We start from the raw sequence: 22404 nt of genomic DNA, 5'->3' as shown, positions 1-22404 counted from the left end.
TGAACTTTTAAAAAGATTACTAATAACTACAGCTCTCAGTATTTTTCTGTAAAACCAAGAAAAAGAGCAGCAAAATACTGTAAAACATTTGAGTGTCACCATTGTGAAGGATAATAGCAATACGATTTTTTTAACAGGGCAAATAAAATAATGAAAATATTTAAGATTGACATTGACTTGAAATGTGTGTTTTATATATATAAATGATGAACCTTTTAAAAACAAAATTATCTTATTTTGTTTATTGTGTTTGCAATATAATCATAAATGTTAATTTTTTTGTGCAATTTAAGCTTGAACTTTTGTCATTTATTTAATGAATTGGATCCTATGCTAAAGCTTAAAATATTATGGACGGCTTTCATTTATTTTTTAAATTAAACATTATTTTCAATACCCCGTTTTATATAGGCTTAATAAAAACTTTACGCTACTCCCTGTGAATTAGGGTAATTCCGTAGTTACCACAGCAACCTAACTATAAACGGAAGAGGACGGTACAGCAGCGAACGTTTAAAAGGTAACCTAACCACGTAATGTTGTCTTGAACAGTTCATTGATCTGCAAATATGTAACTTACTATACACATTCAATGATAGTAAGGAAATACGTAGATTATAAATTAGACATAATTAATTAGCTATATGCATGCTCTTTCTCAATTGTCGTAATAGCCTAATGTCAGATATATTGGGATGAAGCAGACAAATATCAAACCAGGGTTGAAGTGAGAAACACATCACCGTAGCGTTTTACAGAATATTTTTTTAGAGAACTTGACATTTCCTCCCAAAATCCTGCGATCAAATGGACTGGCTCCTCTTTGAGACGTGTAACGTAATTATTTTCACTAAGATCTTATTGGATCTAACGTTACATGTGACCGTAGTGTTGTTTTTTCTCGTCATTTTGGTTTTGGATCTTTACCAGAGGACATAGACATGTTTTGATTCATTAAGCTTAAATTGTAAGGTTATCAACTTCGTGAAAATTGATATTGTGGTTAAAGATTTCATCGGCCCTAGGATGTTTATGTTGTAAACCTTATTTCATCTTTTGCTGTTTTATGTTCTGCATTAGTGTTAACACCTGGCAATGGACCGGCTGATAATCTGGCAAAAGCAGGTGCATACAATGTAGCCTAAACATTAATGTTAAAGAGTTGAATGTTAAAAATGAAAATGACCTCATACTTTTTTCTTCTCATATGGTTAAAAACCTTTAGGAGTTTCTTCTGTTGAACACAAAATAAACATTTTTGAAGGGTGCTGGTTGCTGGGACACATTGACTTCCATTGTAAGAAAAAAAGTTGAATAGAAAGCAAAGAGCAGAGAATTTTCCAAGAAGCGGCAATATGTTGCTATTTGGTAAACAGCCACCAGATGCCGCTAGTGTCAAGCGGCGGCCGTATGGGTTAAAATATTACAGTGCTCTCAGCATAAATTAGTGACATTTTAAACAATATCTCAATAAAAACAAAAGTAATTTTAAAAATGTTGAATAGACTAACACATGATAAACTTATAGCAAGTAAGGTTAACAAAATAACCAAAAAAAAAACTTTTTTTTTTTTGCGTTATTCAAATTAGGGTGATGCAAAAATGTGTGTAGCTACCCCACAACCAAAACTACTTTATCTAGTCGTTCGTATCGCCTCTATAATTTTTAATGATAGCACCAAGACTTCTAGGCATAGAATTAACTCTTTGTAAACATTTCACAACATCTATCTTTTCCAATCTTTAAAAATGACCCCTCTTTTAGAGTTGCTCAACTTAATGTGTCATCAGATTTCAGATCAGGATATTAGAATAATATAACATATTAACATAGGTATATGTGATGTATATGTGTGCATATCCACACACACACACACACACACACACACACACACACACACACACACACACACACACACACACACATACACACACACGCACGCATGCATGTGTGCAACTCGAGGTAGCCTATATTATGAATTTATGTGTCAGAATTCAATAATTTTGGAGAAAGTGGCTTCTTACATAAAATATTGCTTTATAAGTCCTTTTTAAACAGACAACACTGGGGAAAAATACTATATACTATTATAACTTATTAGCTAATACTACAACAAAAAGTGCATGGTCAGTCTGTTATTAGTGTCTCATTTTGAAAGATATGTTAATTTAACATGTCAGTCTTCATTTGTATTATGCCAGTGCGTAAACTATTAAAATAAATTAATTTAAAGTAATTTCACCTAAAGTGACAGTTCAATAAAACAAGGATTGTAAAATATTTCATTCATTCATTCATTTTCATGTCGGCTTAGTCCCTTTATTAATCCGGGGTCGCCACAGCGGAATAAACCGCCAACTTATCCAGTAAGTTTTTACGCAGTGGATGCCCTTCCAGCCACAAACCATCTCTAGGAAATGTAAAATATCTGTTAAATAATATTGAACATTAAGTCTGTAAATTAAACTTGTGATTGTAAGTGTTGTATTGTCATCTTTCAGGTAGTATTTCAGCTTTAATGCACTTTTTAGTAAAAACAAATAATAAACAAAGCAATTTCTTGTCATCATGACAGCAATAAGATTCCACAGACAGCCGATCCCTTTCACATCAAAATCTCAGAATTGCGGGACTGTTGCTGGTTGCTATTGTTACAATGGGACGTTCTATTGAGTGTCACCACTTGGTAACTCTAAGCTCTTTGTAAAAAGTTAATAGGTCACAGCAACCAGCATTTTTTAAAATATGTTGTTTGGTTAACAAAAGAAAGAATGTAAATAAATGAAGAGTGAACTATTCCTTTACATTTTAACTGGGTCTCTTTCAAAAAAGGAAAACTAATGTCATTAAACTATTAAATAATCAACTTGTGTTGGCTAATCACATTTAATGTACTCACATTTGAAGCATTCAAGGACTTGAAGATGGCAAGTCCACAAACAACCGAACAGCCCCCACCGCATATTGACCCAACACAAGCACCGATCGCTTTTGGTAACTTGGCGCTTCCTAAGCTGCTTGTGGAGCTGCAGGACGATGATTTGTTTACCCGTCAGAAGGCACTCACTGCACTATGTGACCTCCTTCATGATCCTGAGAGGGCATACGAAGCCATTTTCAGTGGTATACATATCTTTTTTAATATTTTGAAACAAAGTTATATACTATATATGGAATCAATGATTGCAATTACACAATTTAGAATTTTGTAAATGTACTTTTAATAAAGTACATTTTAATGTAATTATGATGACAGCAACTATTGTTTCTTTGCTTTTTAGAGTGCTTGGAAATACTTAAAGTTTTGCTGCAAGATGAGGATAGCTTAATCAGGGTCAAAACTACTGAAGTGCTTTATGTGCTTGCTTCACACAGTATGGGAAGGTGAGGCCTACAAAAACTAAAAAATTCTGCATGTCTATTTTGTAGCATTTAGCATAAAAATGTGCTTAGGCTCCTTGTTAGCCTACTATGTATTTTGCAAAAAGGAAATACGCAACCCTTTAAGTCAGGTTATTACTAAGTACTCGTTTATGTCTGATAATCAACAGATTGCGAACTCGCCAGATGACCAATCAGTCCCAAGGCCCACATGATATCTGCTCACACAGAACCACAAATATTTGAATGTTTTAAAATGGAAGTGAAGCAGTCAGCTAAGATTACATTATTTTGTAAATAGTTTTCTACTTTAATGAAAATATAGCATTAGAGGTGTGAACCTATACTGGTCTCACGGTTCGGTTCGGTTACGATTATCATGCCTTCGATTCGGTTCAATTTGATATCTCGGTGCATCACGGTGCATTGACGATGCTTTCCATATACAATGTTATATTTTAGGGGGGAGGCTATAACAAGCTGTCTGTATAAACACATAGACACACAGCACCACACTGTCTCTCATTCAAACACAAACATAGGCAGCACCAAGGAAACAAACACACACGCACACACACACTTAAGCCCTCGCAACAGGGAGAGCTCGCGCTGAGCGGAGCAGAAAAAAAAAAAAAAACGACGGTCCCTTACTGAGAGCTCCTCTCAGCGTGAGCTCTCCCGGCTAAACACATATTGCGAGGGCTTAAACGAAGCAGTGCTCGTAATGTCGAGCGAAAAAAAAGAAAGACAGCTGTGAAACATAACCAGCTTTGTCTTTTTTGCAGGAAACACTTTAGATCTTTTTAGGGTAAGAGGTTTTTGAGTTATTGCCGTCTGTAACTGAATGTGTGTCAGGAATATCGAAAACAAAACCAACTGAACCTATAGGAGATAAATGACACCAGTACATAATAACTGGTTATGATTATTACTGAACCGATACCTTATTGTCCACGTCTGCATCGCGGTGCACCAAAGAAACAATTAATTTAGACACCCCTAGTTTTAGTAGTTTCAATATTCATTTTAAATCTTAACTTGAATAGTGTAATCAAATGAAATATACAACCAAAGATACCAACCCAAGCTCATTCTGGAAACGTAGCCCCGCGGATGTTTCTGGAGGCCGCGATTTACGTGGCCGGAGGTACGTAAGGCCGTGTTTAGTTTTTTTTGAGCGAACGCTGCGGGGCGGTGTGGCGCCGCTCCGCCCCTCCTCTTCGCGCTCGCCGGCCAACGGCTCGCCTCCGAGTGGAGGGCTTTCCCGATGCAACCAGTTTGTCCGCTTAGCTCACAGCGTTGCGTCGGCGGAGCGGAGGCCCCGGAGGAGGAGCCGGCCGCGGGGACGACGACCGGGATCAATTCCGGGGAACAGTGGTACCGGAAATCAGGTAAGACGAAAAACGGAATCCGAAAAATAAGGGCGAGAACGCGGCGGGATCCGAAAACGCAGTCGAAAGCGAAATCGAAGACGAGGGCTTTTGCTTTTTTTTTGCGAACCGTCGCTCGGGTTTAGGGGAGGAGGAGGAGAAGAGGAGGTCGGCCGATCCGGCGGCTTTTCGAGAGAAGAACGGCGCGGGCGCGAACGGCGCGCGCTCCCAAGAGGTGCCCGAGACGCAAAAAAGCGCGCACAGCGGCCTCTCTTGGATCCGCGAAAACAAAAACCGCTCGAATACGTACCTCCTGGGACGTAAATTGCGGTCCGCAGAAACGTCCGCGGGGCTACGTTTCCACAATGAGCCCGGGTTGAAAGATACTGCCGCTGTCAGGATATTGAAATTTAAAGTTCAACTCCACCTCGAGAAAAGAGGTGCTCTGCACTGGGTCAAGCTTACTCTTTACTGGGTTGACCCGAAGTCCTAACTGGTTGAGGTGCCGTCAAGATAATCGAGTGGCTGTATGCCTGCGAGCTGAAGGGGTGCTAGGGCACCCTCCGTGAGCTTGGTGAAAACCCACAAATACAGGAAGAGCCCAAAGGGGAGGACCTTTTACTGCCATGCTTGACCTTCGAACGCAAACCGCAGGAACTGCCAATGGTGTGGAAGGATGGAGACATGAAATTACCTGTCATTCAGATCTATTGCTGGAAACCAATCCTGAGGACCAACGCACTGGATGATGTGCTTCTGCGTGATCATCTTAAACGGCAGCTTGTGCAGACAGGGAGCTGGTCCGGACCGTCCTCGGAGCATGACAACCCAAGCTCTGATGCCATGATAGACATTTGGTCCTCGTTGTCATCAAGAGAGAGGGTGACCATCCGAAAGGATGGACTGCTTCTCTTGTTCAAAGCTTGGATGGAGCGTGCCATGGAGAAGTGGTGGCCCCACAGGTGGGTTGACCCTCACTGGTGCGACAATCTCAGCCACAATCTCAGCTGCGCAACAGACATGCCCTCGCAGTGATGGCATACGCTGTCCGCAAGCATCACATCTTCATGCTAGACCCCCAGACATGCAATGCAATACTTGTGCCCATCATCTGGGGAAAAGAAACAACCACATCCAAAAATGTACGGTCGGTACAGCATCTTCAAAAAGAATTGGAGTTTGATATTTTGCACTTCAAAATGCACCACACATTCTCTATTGGAGACAGGTCAGGGCTGCAGGCAGGCCAGTCTAGTACCTGTATCCTCTTCCTCTGCAGCCAGGACTTCTGTGATGTGTGCAGAATGTGGTTTTGCATTGTCTTGTTGAAATATGCATGGGTGTCCCTGAAAAAGAAGACAGCATTTTGTGCTCCAAAGTCTTTATGTACTTTTCAGCACTAATGGTTCACTAATGGCCTTTTCCTCTGTCTGGAACCCACAGCATTTTCTCCAAAAACATAATCCCATTCCAGATGCCTCCAAGCTCAGAGAACTTGACGGCTCTTCTGGACACTGTTAACTAGGGATGTCAAAATGAATAGTTTTTTTGGTGCACAGCGATGCAGACGCAGACAATTCGGTATCGGTTCAGTAATAATCATAACCAGTTATTGTGTACTGATGTCATTTATCTCATATGCGGTATGGCGAAGGAGGCGAGCATTTACATCGCTCCAATACTTAAAACTCAGAAACTTTGCACAATTTCAATGCATGTGTGTTTGCTGGATCAGTCTTTCACTGAAACTTACAGCAGAAGCCCCTATTTCACTGATTTCACTGCGATTGAGAGAATGAAAGTACTCCATCTCTCTCTCTCTCACTCTCACTGTGGCCCATTTGACCTGCTGGCGTGACTTTACCTCTCCTCTCGGCTGTTTTACAGCGATACCTGTCTCTAGGAAACATCTGTCTCTGGGAAACATCCACACACACATTCACTCACACACTCATACACTACGGACAATTTCGCCTACCCAATTCACCTGTACCGCATGTCTTTGGACTGTGCAGCTGTAGTTGCCGTCAAACAAAATTATAATAATAATAAATGTATTAATAATAACAATAAAAAGGTTTCTTGAGCTCCAGATCAGTATATTAGAAACCTTTTTGAAGGATATTGTGATGTGTGCAGTCATGGGATTTTTAAATTTTGGTTGTCAGAAATATTCAATGTGTCATATGTGTTTGCACAGGGATGCCTTTTTGAATTTTGACATTGTGGGCCCCCTTGCAAACCTGTTAGATGACCCTGAGATTGCCTGTCGTAAAAATGTGCACCGGGCACTTAACAGAATTGCTGAATTTCCCTTGGGTAAATATAGTTTTTAATAAAGTACTAAATAAAGTTAAGTTTTAATAAAGTTTTAATAAAGTTAATGAAAAACTTTTGTTTTAAATGGAAACATATATCAGATGCTTCTAATATGAAGAGTTCTCTATTCTACAGGAGCCGTATTTATGGTGAATAAGGGTCTTGTGCCCAGATTGGTTCCCAAGATCTCAATTGAAGAAGAAAACATTCGTGCTTTAGTTCTGTCAACGTTAAGCTGCTGCCTGAGTGTGAATGCCCTGCCGGCACTGGAGAGTGATGTGATTCAGGTCCTAAGAGATCAACTATCTCACTCCTCTCCTATCATTCGCAAGGAGGCTGCATCTGCCTTAATGGCAATCAGGTAGGCAACAACAGTCTAGTTTGGGTTACATTTACTGGGATGATTTGTGTGAACTACATCTGTAATACTGGTGTAACTACTCACATGTAACAACCTACTGAATAGTGTATATAAGTAGACATGTGTAACGTGACATTGGTAACTATACTTTTTTCAGATCAAAAAGTACACATTAACAAGAATTAGTTATCTTTTAATTCTGCAAAATGCCAATACTTAGCCATACTTATTTTGGTCACATTTTATTTTACTTTACAATTCATGCTAGGCAGGCCCGGATTGGCCAATCGGGTGGACCGGGAGAGTTCCCGGTGGGCCGGTCCGTTTTTTGGCTGCGAGGGCTGGTGTTTCTAGCTGCCTGCACTCTCAGCAGTCACACTTTTTTTCAATTATTTATTTATTTTACCATAGCCACACTGTTTTTATTCATTATTTTGCCGCAGCTCCGCTCTTCTTATTTATTGTCTCGCAGCCCCATGAACAAAATGCAGCCTGCAGGGTAATGATGATATAACTATCATTCCGTCCACCTAACTTTAACAGTGCCATTGTGGTCCAGTGGTCAGCACATTGCATTGCAATGCAATTGTAATTCTTTTTTTTTTCTTTCATTTTTATTGTTAGGACATAAAACTGTAAGGTTGTTGAACATTTGAAGTTCTAAAGCAGCTGTTTTCTTGAAAAAGATGTGATAGAGTAATTAGAAACTGAATTGGAAATGACCTTATTTTAATATAGTCAGTCGTGAACTAAGGTGGGCCGGTCTAATGCTTGAAACTCCAGGGATGAAAAGGAGTCCCCCTCTGGCCCTGATGCTAGGGCTGCATGATATTGGGAACATTTTATATTGAAATATTTTGTTTTCCTGCAATATATGTTGCAATGTTACTACAATTTGACCAAATCGCTTTACACAAAATTTACCTGAAGGACAACAGTTGCACCCTAAATGTGTTGAGTCTTCATGAAAATATGAAAATAAAAAATTATTTCATTTGTCTGTTTTTTTCCCCTAAAAAACAAAAACTAAACTTTAAGTATTAAGAATTTATCATTTATTTCTGCTGTTAAAACAGTGCCAAGCTCATTTTAACCCATAAGTCAACAGGAGGGTTAAAGTAGTAAATGTTCTCATTTATATTGCCCAAGTGCTATAATTTATTTTGCCTAAATGCTTTTAACTCACTAAAATGCTCACAGTCACAGGCCTTAAATTCACTCTATTATAGTTCAGCTTTTGCAGTAAAGCTTCTCATATAATGATGAATGATGGTTTTATCCAGCTTTTCAATGATATGTTATTGGTCTTATGGATTATTCCTTTATGGATTATATCTATAATGTTAAGTTACTGCTTTTCTTTTCTGAAGGAAACCTACCAGAGCTTTGAAACAGATGGAACATCTTCACCACCCTAAACACACAGACATCAAGAATCAGAGTCTCCATGCAGTGCATGCTGGGAGTCATGGATGAGTTTTGAATGGCTCTCCCAGCATACACTGCAGCATGAAATGTGCCACCATCGATGAGACTCTGATTCTCAAAGTCTGTATCTCTTAATTGGTTCTGATGTGGTGAAAATGTTCATTTATGTTTGTTTTGATTGTAAATAAGTCCTTAATAAAGTAGTTAAATTAGGAGTCTACTTTATCCAATTATTTATTACTCGTACCATGTCATCAACATAATTAGAAATTATGTTCATTTATTCATTTATTCATTTTCTTTTCGGCTTAGTCCCTTTATTAATCAGTGGTCGCCACAGCGGAATGAACCGCCAACTTATCCAGCATTCTCTATGTTTTACGCAGCGGGATGCCCTTCCAGCTGCAACCCATCTCTGGGAAACCCATATACTACCGCCAATTTAGCTTACCCAATTCACTTATAGCGCATGTCTTTGGACTTGCGGGGGAAACCGGAGCACCCGGTGAAAACCCACACAAAAATTAAAAGAACATGCAAACTCAACACACAGAAATGCCAACCGACCCAAGCTTGAACCAGCGACCTTCTTGCTGTGAGACGAACATGCTACCCACTGCACCACCACGTTGCCCCTGCAGTAAACAGTGTAATATAAAATAATAAGCTATAGTTATAGAACACTTCAGTTAGTCAAAGGACATTAATTAGCATTCAGTCACAATTCACTATCGTTTAACTTGCAGTAAGAGAAGCTGCAATTGATTGAATGATGCTAAATGAACTCACAACTGAAGTGCTGTCTTGGCTCATGTGATCTCCTCAGACAGTACTTAGTACTCCTTGTGCCTGAATTGTCAAATACACACCTACTGGGAGTTCACACCTTCTTTTGAGCTGGTACTGTCCTCTCTGTGTATGTGTGCGTGTGTGTATGTGTGTGTGTGTGTGTGTGTGTGTGTGTGTGTGTGTGTGTGTGTGTGTGTGTGTGTGTATGTGTACGTGTTTTTGTGACATATCAGGACACAAATCTGTATAAAGACATGGGTATGACACAGGTATTACAAAAAGGTGGTGAAATATGAGGTCATTGGTGACGTCCTCATTTCTCAAAATGCTTATAAATCCTACAGGATGAGTTTAATCAGAGAGTAAAGCTGCACACAGTCTCCTGTGATGGTTGGGTTTAGGGGTGGGGTGGGGTGAGGGCAATATAATATAGGGTTTGGACAGTATAAAATGAATGGAAACCTATGTAATGTCCCCACTTTTTTTACAAAAACAAATGTGTGTGTAGAGATGCTGCTTGAGTCTCGCCTACAAGAGACCAGACATGATGACAGTGGCAGTGTGATTGACTAATGCACTTAAAATGAATATGATCTTTATTTTTTATATAAAAAATACTGCTGCACCAAAACTTATCAAGCATTTTCCTATGTCTCACATTAAGTATGATATACAGAATAAGAATGTTTAAATATCATAACAGTATGCTGGCTTTCTGAAGCATCATAATATTATTGAATAGCATACAGTAACAGTATGTTGGCTTTCTCAAGCCAACATAAAAATAGATAAAATAATTCCAATTTTTGCTATTCTCTCCTGTTCTCGTTTAGTGTTCCAACAGTTGGGAAGATAAAGGTGTGTGAGGAGAATCTTTTGCCCATATTGGTTAAACTGTTGTCAGATGATGACCAAGAGGTTGTCGCAAATGCTGCAGGGACCATTATGAACACAGCTGTTATCACAAAGGGTCAGTACAAAATCAACGTTCATTATTATTATTTCGTCATCTTAGAATTATAAGGTTCTATCTGACATTTTTGTCAAAATTGAGTTATTGACATATTCTTATTAAATGACAACTTATTTACATTATGAGATGTTTTTTATAAGTTGTTTACATCATTCAGAACACAGATAGAACCTTATAAATCCAGAGTGACGATTTGTTGTTGTAATTTTGTTCTGTTTTTACAACTTAAAAACAAATGAACAACTTCTGTTATAGTACAACATGAAGGCATTAAAGGGGTAGCTCACCAAAACAGAAAGAAAGAACAATCTCTTTTTATTTAATACTTTGCAAAAAAAAATTATGGCTTTTAATTACATTGATGTAAATATTTTTTATATAAAATATTCCCATATTTATTATGAAAAGCGGAAGTTATATATGTTTGGAGTGGCATGAGATAAATAATAGATTACATAGTTTCAACTGTCGTGCCTAAAGTGAAAGTGCCAGTGCAAGTCAAGGCCAGTTGTTTTTCGCCTGATTCCGGTGACAATTTTTGGCTCAACTCATGGGCCAATTTCGGCCAACTCATACCAGCTGGGCCTTTGGGGCGGGGTAAAAGCAAAGTTTCACAAGTTTTACGAGTCAGGTAAAGAGTGTCTGCGGCATGCACAAAAAAAGCATATAGCTATATTCAATTCAATTCAATTCAGCTTTATTTGTATAGCGCTTTTACGATGTAGATTGTGTCAAAGCAGCTTCACATAAATGGTCATAGTAACTGGAACAGTGTAGTTCAGTTTTTAGTGTTTAAGTTCAGTTCAGTTCAGTGTGATTTAAAATCATTACTGAGAGTTCAAACACTGAAGAGCAAATTCATCGATGCGTAGCTCTACCAATCCTGAACCATGCGAGCCAGTGGCGACATATGACATATATGCTTTTTTACTTTTTTTTGAGCATGCCACAGACATTCTTTACCTGACTTATGAAACTCAAGAAACTTTGCTTTCAAACCCTGGTCAGATAAAGATACAGATGCATAAATCACTGTAGGGGTCAGTTTTACTTAAGTCTGCCCTTATGTTTAAATAATAATTGTATAAATCTTAAATTTAATGCTCTTTAATTTAAGTTGCATAAAATAATCTTTGAAATGTTAATTAAAGGTTTCTAAAAAAATGTCATAGAACATTTAGAATATTAATTAAATGTCTAAATTTGCTTTAAGTAGGCCTAATGCCTTATTTTAATATTTTGCCAGAAGTAATAATATCATTTTTAGCCCACTTTCATGAACTTTGTTTAGACAGTTTTAAGCCATTAAGCGTTACCCTGGGTATCCCTGAAGAGAGGCATCTCTGATCTACAAAGGCTATGAGGTTTCCCTGTCTCAGGCCTTCAGGGTCAGCTGCGTGAGCCGTATGCACTCAGAGGATAGGATAGGAAGGTGAGAACCGATGAGGGTTAAAGAGAGGTAACATCTCCCTCTCACTCCGTTTATTAGTTTTGCACACCCTCTACTGGTCACGTCGTGCTCTTTGCTTACACTTGACTGATTCAGATAATGTTGAGCTCTGAAATATTGGAATGTCAGAGTACAGAAAAGGTTTGCGTTGGTATTTTCGTCATCTCACGTTAAAAATGGCACCATTTATTACATTAGCACCATTCACTACACTATGTGTAAATGTTTAATGAAGTGTGTTTGTGTTATCTCGTGGCAATTTTAAAATTCCATCACTGAATAAGAGACAAACATGTCCAATTATATTTTCAAGACGATTTTATTCTCTTGCAAGAGGGTCAGACAGTCATACAGAAACACAGGTCACTGCAGTGTGTCGAGGAAGGGAGGGCTTTCTCCTGCTTATGTCAGTTATTCAGTGTTACATGACAGACCTGCTGTACGTTTCCACACAAGACAAAGAATATTTTTCCACATAAAAAAATAACAAAACTATATCTCATGCTATGGCCCTGAAAACTTCTTTAAATAGACAAAACATCTTTTGCAATTAGTTTGGTTAAAGAAATATTTTTCCTCCACAATTTCCAACCTTTTTTTCATTAACTGGTAATTAAAAATTATTTTAAAAACAAAACTTCAATAATCACACAAGTCCTGGCTACTAATTATTTAACAGTGTTCATGATTTTGTCAAGCTGGGCTAGATGAAAATTCACTGTTATTGCATCCCTCATCCTAGTCAGACCTTCAGTCACATCTCCAGAATTAAGAACACACATAAAACAAAACAAACGATTCAAATCACAATCACAATATCAAAGCAAATCAGATCACAATGAACAGCAATTAAAATCAATAAACAGAAATCAAATTAAAATCTAATACAAGCCATTAAATATTACAGTATCACTAATATTGTTTAGTTGGCCTACCATATTTAAATTTCATAAAATTGGAAAAATAAAGAAATAAACAAGACAAAATACAATCGTTTATCATGTTTCATTTGCCTCATCAGCCTCTGTGTCCTTTACAGCTTCATCTGCTTCTGCATTCCCTGTTGATACAGAATCTTTGTTCCCACTTTATATTAAGTGACCTTAACTACTATCTACTTACATCAAAAAATAAATACAATGTACTTGCTGTGTTTATAATGTATTTGAGAAGACTTGTGGTGCTTTTGAGTTGGGATAGAGGTTGGGTTATGGACAGGTTTGGTGGCATGGGTAGGTTTAAGGGTGGGTTAAGGTTTAAGGGATGGTCAACAGTGTATTTACAAATGTAATTATAAAAGTTAATTACAGATGTAATTATATACATGTATATAATCAAGCATAAGTACACAGTAAATACATGCATTTACACAACAAGTACATTGTAACAAACTATTTATTCCTGTGTAAGTACATATTAGTTAAGGCCACTTAATATAGTTTTTCACTACCTTCTTTCAAAACATCCCTTAAGCTGAGAGCTTTAAACCGAGCTGTTTCGAGCATTTGCTCTCTTTTGTTTCATTATTTCAACCAAGATTTATCATGTTACTTAATCACTTATTTTTACACGATGATAATTTTGACGTCGCCTTTTTTTCTACCTCTTACAGTACACCTAAAAATGTACTGTCCCCTCACAATAAACTTGTGTTCTACTCAACACCCCTACTTTTTTTTTACTGTACTTGTTACACTCACCATTTCCTGCTTTAGAAAATCAGTATAAATCATTCATTTCCCCATATCTTGCATGCATTTCTGGCCATATAACTCTTATTTAACAAAACGCATATTTAGTGAGCTTGCTCTGAGATTTCCTCCTACTGGCTGTTGTATCCCTCTTTTTGGAGTTTTTTGGTACTCCTATTAATTTGGTGGACATTTCCTGCATATCCTTTTTTCACCTAATCTGGAAAAATTGAGTTCTGGGTCTCACCCTGCTTTGTCATTACACTTTGCCCTTGTGCAAACCACTTTGCTGTCAGGATCTACAATTTTTATGATTTTAGTTTTACATGTTATGATTTTGGCGAGGCAGTGGCGCAGTAGGTAGTGCTGTCGCCTCACAGCAAGAAGGTCACTGGGTCGCTGGTTCGAACCTCGGCTCAGTTGGCATTTCTGTGTGGAGTTTGCATGTTCTCCCTGCCTTTGCGTGGGTTTCCTCCGGGTGCTCCGGTTTCCCCCAAAGACATGCGGTACAGGTGAATTGGGTAGGCTAAATTGTCCGTAGTGTATGTATTGTTTTGTGTGGATGTTTCCCAGAGATGGGTTGCGGCTGGAAGGGCATGCGCTGCATAAAAACTTGCTGGATAAGTTGGCGGTTCATTCCGCTGTGGCGACCCCGGATTAATAAAAGGACTAAGCCGACAAGAAAATGAATGAATGAATGTTATGATTTTGTTTCACCACTAGATGTCATTTCTCCCTATTTTTTATTTTGAGTTTAGTGATCTACTTGATTGTTTCCCCCTAAGTTGGGTGTATTTAAGTTGACTCATTTTCCTTGTTTCTTTGTTTGGTTATTGTTGATCCTATCCCCGTCTTTCATAAGATTGTTCTACTTTTCTAGCTTTTCTGTTTAAAATGTTTGATGGTTATCTTGCCTGTATTTGTTTTTTTGAGAGTTTATTCTACTCGTGATTGTGATATATTTTGCCTGTTGGCCTTTTTGTTCATCCGTCAACACAAGTTTTATGTTATCTTTTTTTGTGATCAAGTCTGGATTTAAATTTTTTTTCTTTTTTTTTTTGTTCACTGTGCAAGCAGTGTCTCGCTGTTGGGTTCATTAACCTCCTGTGGCTCATTGGTTAAACTCTTGAAATGTTTTACACTGCAAAGTCCTAACCACCCTGATTTCCCAACCCAGTCTCTACCCTGTTTTGTGACTATAAATCTGCCTTGTGTAAGCTCTAACAAAACAACAGGCACATAACATCTGCCATCTGACCTGACTTCCCACTTGCAAAATTATAGCCACCCCGTTAGCTAGCCAATGATTCCAATCTCATGTCTGGCTTTGGACAAGCGTGGCCTCCAGCATTTCCTTTTTCCTCCTAGGAGATTGTGCCCACAAGAAATATCCCACCATAGATCTGTAATCAATGCCATCCCACAGACACGGATCTGCTGATATGGTTTTAGCTCTTTTTTTCTCTAATTACATATTCAAATACTTTTTTTCTCCCCAACCCCGGCTGCTGTTCATATTTGAACAAGAGTATGTTGTTTACAGTCAAGTGAGGGGTGACACAGTGGCTCAGTGGTTAGCACTGTTGCCTCACAGCAAGGTTGCTGGTTCGCATCCCGACTGGGTCAGTTGACATTTCTGTGTAGAGTTTGCATTTTTTCCCTGTGTTCATGTGGGTTTCCTGAATGAGTGTGTATGGTTTCCCAATACTGGGTTGCAGCTGGAAGGGCATCTGCTGTGTAAAACATAAGTTGGATAAGTTGGTGGTTCATTCCGCAATGGTGACCCCTGACGAATTATGGGACTAAAACAAAAGAAAATGAATGAACGTTATCTCTTTCTTTTGATGAAGTCTATGACACTGCAAGGCAATGCCAGTTGATTTTTACTGTAGCACATTTCATACACAATTTATACTGTAGCACATTTCATACACAATGGTAATTCAAAGTGCTTTACATAAAGAAAGTAAAAACATCATGAAAAAAACAATAAAAACAAGGAATTAAAAACATTCTATTTAAAATTAATAAAGACTCTAAAAACTGAATTCAAATTGATTGTACAAAAACATACAATGGGGTCAATTCGTTTGTAGCACAGTGATCATTTAATAAATGCTCAGCTAAACAATAAGCTAATTGTGGCTGTTAAAGTTAAGATAAAATTTTGCCAAGTCGTCACAAATAGGGTTTTGGGTTTTCCGTTCAAAATGGCAGATTTATCAAACTCGAGAATGCAGGGTAAGTCAAGCCTGTTTCTGAAAGAGAGGTAACTTTAACTCAGAGTCAGTTACCGTGGTAACTTACTCTGTAAACTTAACCTGGTCAGGAGCAGGTTTTATTCTCTAAACTCTTGAGTTTCTGTCTCTCTCCTCCCCTTTTTTAAAGACGAAGCGGTATTTCTCACCTCAGACTTAAGTTTCCACGCACCTATTTTGATGCTCATTTTGGAGATGCGCATAAAAACGATTGATGGAAGCGCCATGATGCACATAACTTTTGAAAATAAGCATAATAAAACATGTGCATAACTGAGTAGGTTAAACTTTTATTCAATAAGAAAAGATGCGCATAAACTGCGTTGGAAACACTTTTACTGAACAAATTCCAGTATGTGCATTAAAAAAAGTTTTTTTATATAGATGACGATGAAAATGTGTGCGAATAGACAACCCAGCAGGCTGAGCACATTGTAAAACATCCTAAATGTTGTTTTGGTCATTCTTAAAATGCCTTAACTGTTTCAATATTCATTCATTTTCTTGTCGGCTTAGTCCCTTTATTAATCCGGGGTCGCCACAGCAGAATGAACCGCCAACTTATCCATCAAGTTTTTACACAGCGGATGCCCTTCCAGCCGCAACCCATCTCTGGGAAACATCCACACACACACATTCACACACTACGGACAATTTAGCCTACCCAATTCAACTGTACCGCATGTCTTTGGACTGTGGGGGAAACCGGAGCACCCGGAGGAAACCCACGCGAAGGCAGGGAGAACATGCAAACTCCACACAGAAACGCCAACTGAGCCGAGGTTCGAACCAGCAACCTTCTTGCTGTGAGGTGACAGCACTACCTACTGCGCCACTGCCACGCCCCGTTTCAATATTGATGTATATTATTAATTACCCCCAGAGTGTCAAGAGCATCTGTTCTCTGTGTCTCATGGCTTCAAACGCCCCCACGTGTTTATTGTATGACAACATTGTCTTTTGAGGCGCAAGTACATTTATTAAATAAAGAAAAGATTGACGCAGCTTCTTCTAAAATCAGTTTTTACAGTTGTTATTTGTTAATCAGGAAGTGAAGATTTTGTTCTTTTTAATTAATTGGATGAAAACATTACTTTATTCGCACATCTTTTATTCCAGTTTTCCACGTAAATTTAATTAATATTTTTGGATGGAGACATAGCTATTGCCTACATTTCAGTTACACAAAGAACAAAGTCACGTACGAGAATGGCTTGTCCTTTTTTAATAAATAACTAGCTTAAATACACTGACCTTTGATATGTACTGTAACTAGATTAATGGGATCATTATTTGTTCTAAAAACTATTTTTTAATTCTGCTTGCATTCTAAATGTCAAATCAACCTCTATCACTTAATCAATAATAGAGGCAGACACACAAATGCACTTTTAAATCTATTAAAACCGATCAACGTGTATAAAAGTTAGAACGTGTAAAAATGTTTTATAAACGTCATACATTACTTTTTTAATATACTTAAATATTTAAATACTTTAGATGAAAAATTCCGCATTAAATTGAGCAGCTATGTGTTCCCATGCTAACTGTCTCTGTTTCACTGATGCAGTGGTGTTGCTTTTTAAAATATATTGTCATATTTGCTATAACTTTGCACATCAAGTTCAGATGGAGAAAGAAATGCTGATCTGTTTTTTTCAGATGTTGTCATGGTCACTCATAATATCTGCGCTCCATTGATAATGCCTTTTTATAGTAGCGGTGTGCACGCTTAACTCTGAGTTGGCCTTCTCAAAGTTGATTGACCCGACTCAGATACGCTATTCTAAAACCGAAAACTTGAGTTTTTAATCTCTCGGTAAATCAACTCAGAGTACAAGTTTAAACTCAGAGCTGGTTGAACCTCCTTACTGAAACTGGTGTTTGTGTTCGTTCTGTCTGCAGTGTGGTGTTTCATACCCAGCCTCTCAGTCTAGTTGGTTTTGTTTGTGCTGGGATAACATGCACGTTGCATGTGTGAATGCATGGTGAGTGTTTTCATTTGTCATGTACTCGTGTCTTGCATTCAGTCTTCTGTTGGTGTTAGTACACGTTTACATGCACCACGTGTTTGTCTCATGTGAACACGGTTAATGAGTTCACTCATTGGTTGCTTGTTCTAGGGCCTGTGTCAATAAGGAGGTTCAACCAACTCAGAGTTTATACTTGAAAATTTCTTATTTTTACACAAATTATTAATTAAATGTATGTCCAAAACTGGAATAACACATAAAAGATGTGCGAATAAAGCAGCATTTCCATCCAACGAGTCACAGAGATTACAGAATTGTCACTTCCTGATTAAACGGGTGCCAAAAATCAACAGTAAAAACAGAATGTACTGCAGTAGAAGAAGCTGCGTCAATCTTTTCTTTACTTAATAAAAGTACTTGCGCCTTAGAAGACAGTGCTGACACACAATGAACACGTGCGGGTGTTTGAAGCCCTGAGACGCGGAGAACAGACACTCTTAACATGCTCCAGATGCTATGGAGGTCAATAATAATATAATAACATTAACACTAAAACGGTTGAGGCATTTTAGAATAAATGACCAAAACAACATTTAAGATGTTTTACAATGTGCTCAGCCTGCTGTGTTGTCCATTCACTTACATATTCATCATCATATGATCTCTTATAACAAACCTTTTTAATGCACATACTGTAGTTTGTTCAGTAAAAGGGTTTCCATTGTAGTTTAGGCATATCTTTTCTATCACATAAAAGTTTATCCTACTCAGTTATGCATGTGTTTTTATGTAGATTTTTAAAAGTTATGTGCATCATGACGTTTCCATCAATTGTTTTAATGCTCTCCAAATTGAGCATTGAAATAGGTGGGTAGAAAAGTAAGGCCAATACGAGAAATACCGCTTCGTCTTTAAAAAAAGAGGATGAGACTTACAGAAGCTCAGAGTTTAGAGAATAAAACCTGCTCCTGACCAGGTTAGGTTCACAGAGTAAGTTACCACGGTAACTGACTCTGAGTTAAAGTTACCTCTCCTTCAGAAAAAGCTTGACTTACCCTGCTTTCTCGAGTTTAACAAACCTGCCATTTTAAAACAGAAAACCCAGAGTTTCTCTCATTTCAGGGTTAAAATACTCTTGAGTTTTCACTTAACCTCCTTTCTGGAATAGGCCTCTAGTCTTGTTTTTTTGTGAACACATGGCTTATGTTGTTTCTTTGTGTCATGTGCTCTACTGTCTATTGTCTAGTCCCACCCTCCTTTTTAAAAATTATTTCTGCTTATATTCTCCTCATGTCTGCTGTCCTGTGCCAGTTCATCACTGTATGTTGCCTTGTCCTGTTTTGTGTTCCAGTCCTGATCCCTGCCAGCCTGCCCAGTCAAGTTTGTTAGTTTATTTATTTTGTCAATGTTTTCCCCCTTGGGGTAGTTTGTTTTGCCTTTTGTTTTGTTTTTATTATTAATAAACCCATATTATATTAACTGCATTTGAGTCCTCGCTCGCTTTCCCCAACCGCTGTGACAGTATATATATTTTTTAAATACTAGGTATATCATGTTTGCAACATTATAATAAAAATGTTTCTTTGACATGAATCCATTTTTCAGAATAATTTCTGAATGATTTTGATACATGGAAGCAATGACTAAAGCTTTGATCACCAGTATAAACAATATATTAAAAACAGAAAACCTCTAAATCAAAATAATATTTCAATAGCTAATTCAATAAACAAACAAGATTTTAATGTTTATTTTTGCTCAAATAAGTGCAGACTTAGTGAGATTTTGTTTTTTAAACTTTTTACTGGATAAACAAGGGTTAAATAAATAACTAATAATAATAAACAAATAACTTTCGTGTAGCATGTGTCTATTTCTGAGTAAAGCAGCATCTCATCATGAGGTCATAATTCTTACTGACAATAAAATGAAACAAACATTCTTCCCAGAGCCACTATGTTTGTGGCTGTTCATAAATTCAGGTGGCTGTCATCATAATTTCTGATTGAATGCAGAAAGTAGGTTTTCGTGCTGTGCTGTGAGTGATTGGCCCTACAGTGGAAACATGTCTATTGGCCCTGCCCAGCTCAATAAAAACCCCGACTTGCACTGGCCTGACAGTGGAAAAGTGGCAATTCAAATATAAATATTTTTTCTTAAAAAAATAAAAATAAAAATTTACACTACTTTCCTGTTGACCCCTTAGCATCCCCTGTACTGTATATTCCAGGTAATGGCAAAATCTCATTGTCTGTCTGATTCTAGGTAAATCCGAGGCATTGGAAGCAGATGCCTTAGCCCCTCTGCTACAGCTAGTGTTGAGTGAGAATACAGCAGTGTGTGCTAACGCCCTCCGTGCCCTTACAGTTCTGGCAGAAGTTCCCAGAGCCCGAGCACATCTGCGGCAGCATGTACCTCTGCTGAAGACCAGACTCACAGATCCTAATTACCTCATTCAAGAAGCTGCCTCCACTACCATCGAAGTAATTTCCTGGCAGCCATGAGGAATAAAGAAGTTTGTGCACTAATATAAGCAAGGCCTGGTGTTTTATGTAAAATAAAAGTAAAGATTATCTACATCATTTAAGAACTTGTCATAAATGTAAAGTGAAATTAACGTAATAATAATAATAATGAAGAAATCTAAATGATTTGAAATTTATGTTTGATTAAAATAAGTCTGTTACAGATAAACTGCATTGCAGCTGTTACAAATTAGGTGCTTAAAATAAAGATAAACGTATTGGAAGGCAAACTATGTAATCAATTCTTTTGATGTGGTTTAATCTCTGTGCAGTGTCATGCTACTTGAAATCACTCTGTGTGGCAAATGGACTGGCCAGCAGTCAACGGGGTTCCAAGAATTTCTGTTTGCGAGATTTTCTGTCTGCTGTGTTGATCCCTAATAAACCAGGTACTAAGCCAAAGTATAGTACGTAGGAGTAGATGATATTTTCTGTTTAAGTGGCCAGTGAGCTTCCTGGACATGCTCTTGGAACTGAGAATTTTAGTTCACACTCCTATCTCATCAGATGTATTTATAATTTCTCAATTCTAATGATTAAATTAGAATCAGTGAAATTTTTTCCTACTTACAAATATAAGTATAGAGCAAGTTATCAAATTTCTTAAAGCTAAGTATTACTCTTAGGCCAATTCTACCCCTTAGCACTTCCCCTTACCCCTACCCCTCATTTTGCGCGTTCCTGTGAAGGGACAGGGGTGTCCTAATTCTCTTTAGCTTGAAGGCGTAGGGCTAAGGGGAAGGGGTAGATACGCCTTAGAATGTAAATTTTTCAGCACCACACTCGAAACCAAGGGGTAAGAAAATTTACCAGAATACACCATCCACAACAACAGGATAGCTGCCCCCAGCAGTAAGGAGATCCACAAATTTGTATTTTTTGTCATTATTACAAACACACATATGTTTTAAAATATTCATAACTGAGTTTGTGTTTTACCATCATGCTTTTAAAAAAATGCTAAAATAAAATTTTAAATTTGCTAAATTTGCTATCTATAATCCATGATAATAACTTTTGTAATGCAGTCCCACAACATTCTGACTCTCGATAACACTTGAATACCCTGTCAGAGAGGTCTAGTGGCTGAGAATGACCTTTTTACAGTGTATGGTTTAATGTTAATGTTGTTTTTGATGTGTTTACATAGATGAATATGGCCACAGTGTAAATGCACAGTATAGTACAATCTTATTGCCACATTAGATTGTTATCATAACATAATATAGGCCTTTAGTGATTTCTAGAAGATAAATACCAAAAAAAAAACACAACTAGAATAACTACAGCAGTCGCAATTGTCGACATCGCAATGACATGTGCAGGTGCTGTACGGCTGTCCCACTTCTTAGGGGTAAATTTTGAAGCCCTGCCCCATCACACTCTGTTTTCAGGGCCATGGGGTAGGGGTACAGCAATAAAATTGGGATTGGGCCTTACTCTCCCAGCTATTTAAGACAGCTCAAGATGTCTCTCACATGGTTAAGAGTTGCCAGTGTGGGTTTGTGAAGAGGTTCTGCAGTAGAAAGAACAGATTTTTTTCTGATCTTGTTGATTGTATAGTGATGCCCTGAAACAGGGATGCACTGGTAACACTTTAGATTAAGGGTTCAAAATAATGTACTAGTTAAGCATTAATGAAGGGTTAATTTGTTCACAATAAACCAATGATTAAGAACAAATACACTAGTAATTAAGAGTTTACTTAATATTTTAAGGTTTCCAAACATCGCATTAGTTGTTAAACTTGTATATCTCAATTAACTGTCATTTATTCATTATATATTTTTTCAGTTTAGTCCCTTTATTAATCAAAAGTCGCCACAGCGGAACGAACTGCAAACTTAATGATTAACTTGCTCACAATTATGCATCAGTTAAGCAT

At 37.8% G+C, this 22404-nt stretch overlaps 1 protein-coding gene across 6 annotated transcripts; it reads left to right on the top strand.

Annotated features, from left to right (window-relative positions):
* Window positions 1-459: 459 nt before the first annotated feature.
* Window positions 460-20749, top strand: rsph14 (radial spoke head 14 homolog). Of its 6 annotated transcripts, none has more exons than XM_087263338.1 (8): window positions 460-520; window positions 1081-1125; window positions 2909-3124; window positions 3283-3385; window positions 6953-7071; window positions 7207-7432; window positions 10483-10619; window positions 20260-20527. In XM_087263338.1, the coding sequence occupies exons 3-8, from the start codon at window positions 2926-2928 to the stop codon at window positions 20496-20498; spliced, it is 1023 nt and encodes a 340-aa protein (XP_087119464.1). In that variant the 5' UTR covers window positions 460-520; window positions 1081-1125; window positions 2909-2925; the 3' UTR covers window positions 20499-20527.
* The last annotated feature ends 1655 nt before the right edge of the window (window positions 20750-22404 follow it).

The sequence above is a fragment of the Danio rerio genome, chromosome 8, assembly GCF_052040795.2.
Source record: "Danio rerio strain M-AB ecotype USA chromosome 8, GRCz13ab, whole genome shotgun sequence".
Lineage (NCBI taxonomy): Eukaryota > Metazoa > Chordata > Actinopteri > Cypriniformes > Danionidae > Danio > Danio rerio.
The sequence above is the reverse complement of the archived record's forward strand: the minus strand, read 5'-3'. Positions and strand labels throughout refer to the sequence as shown.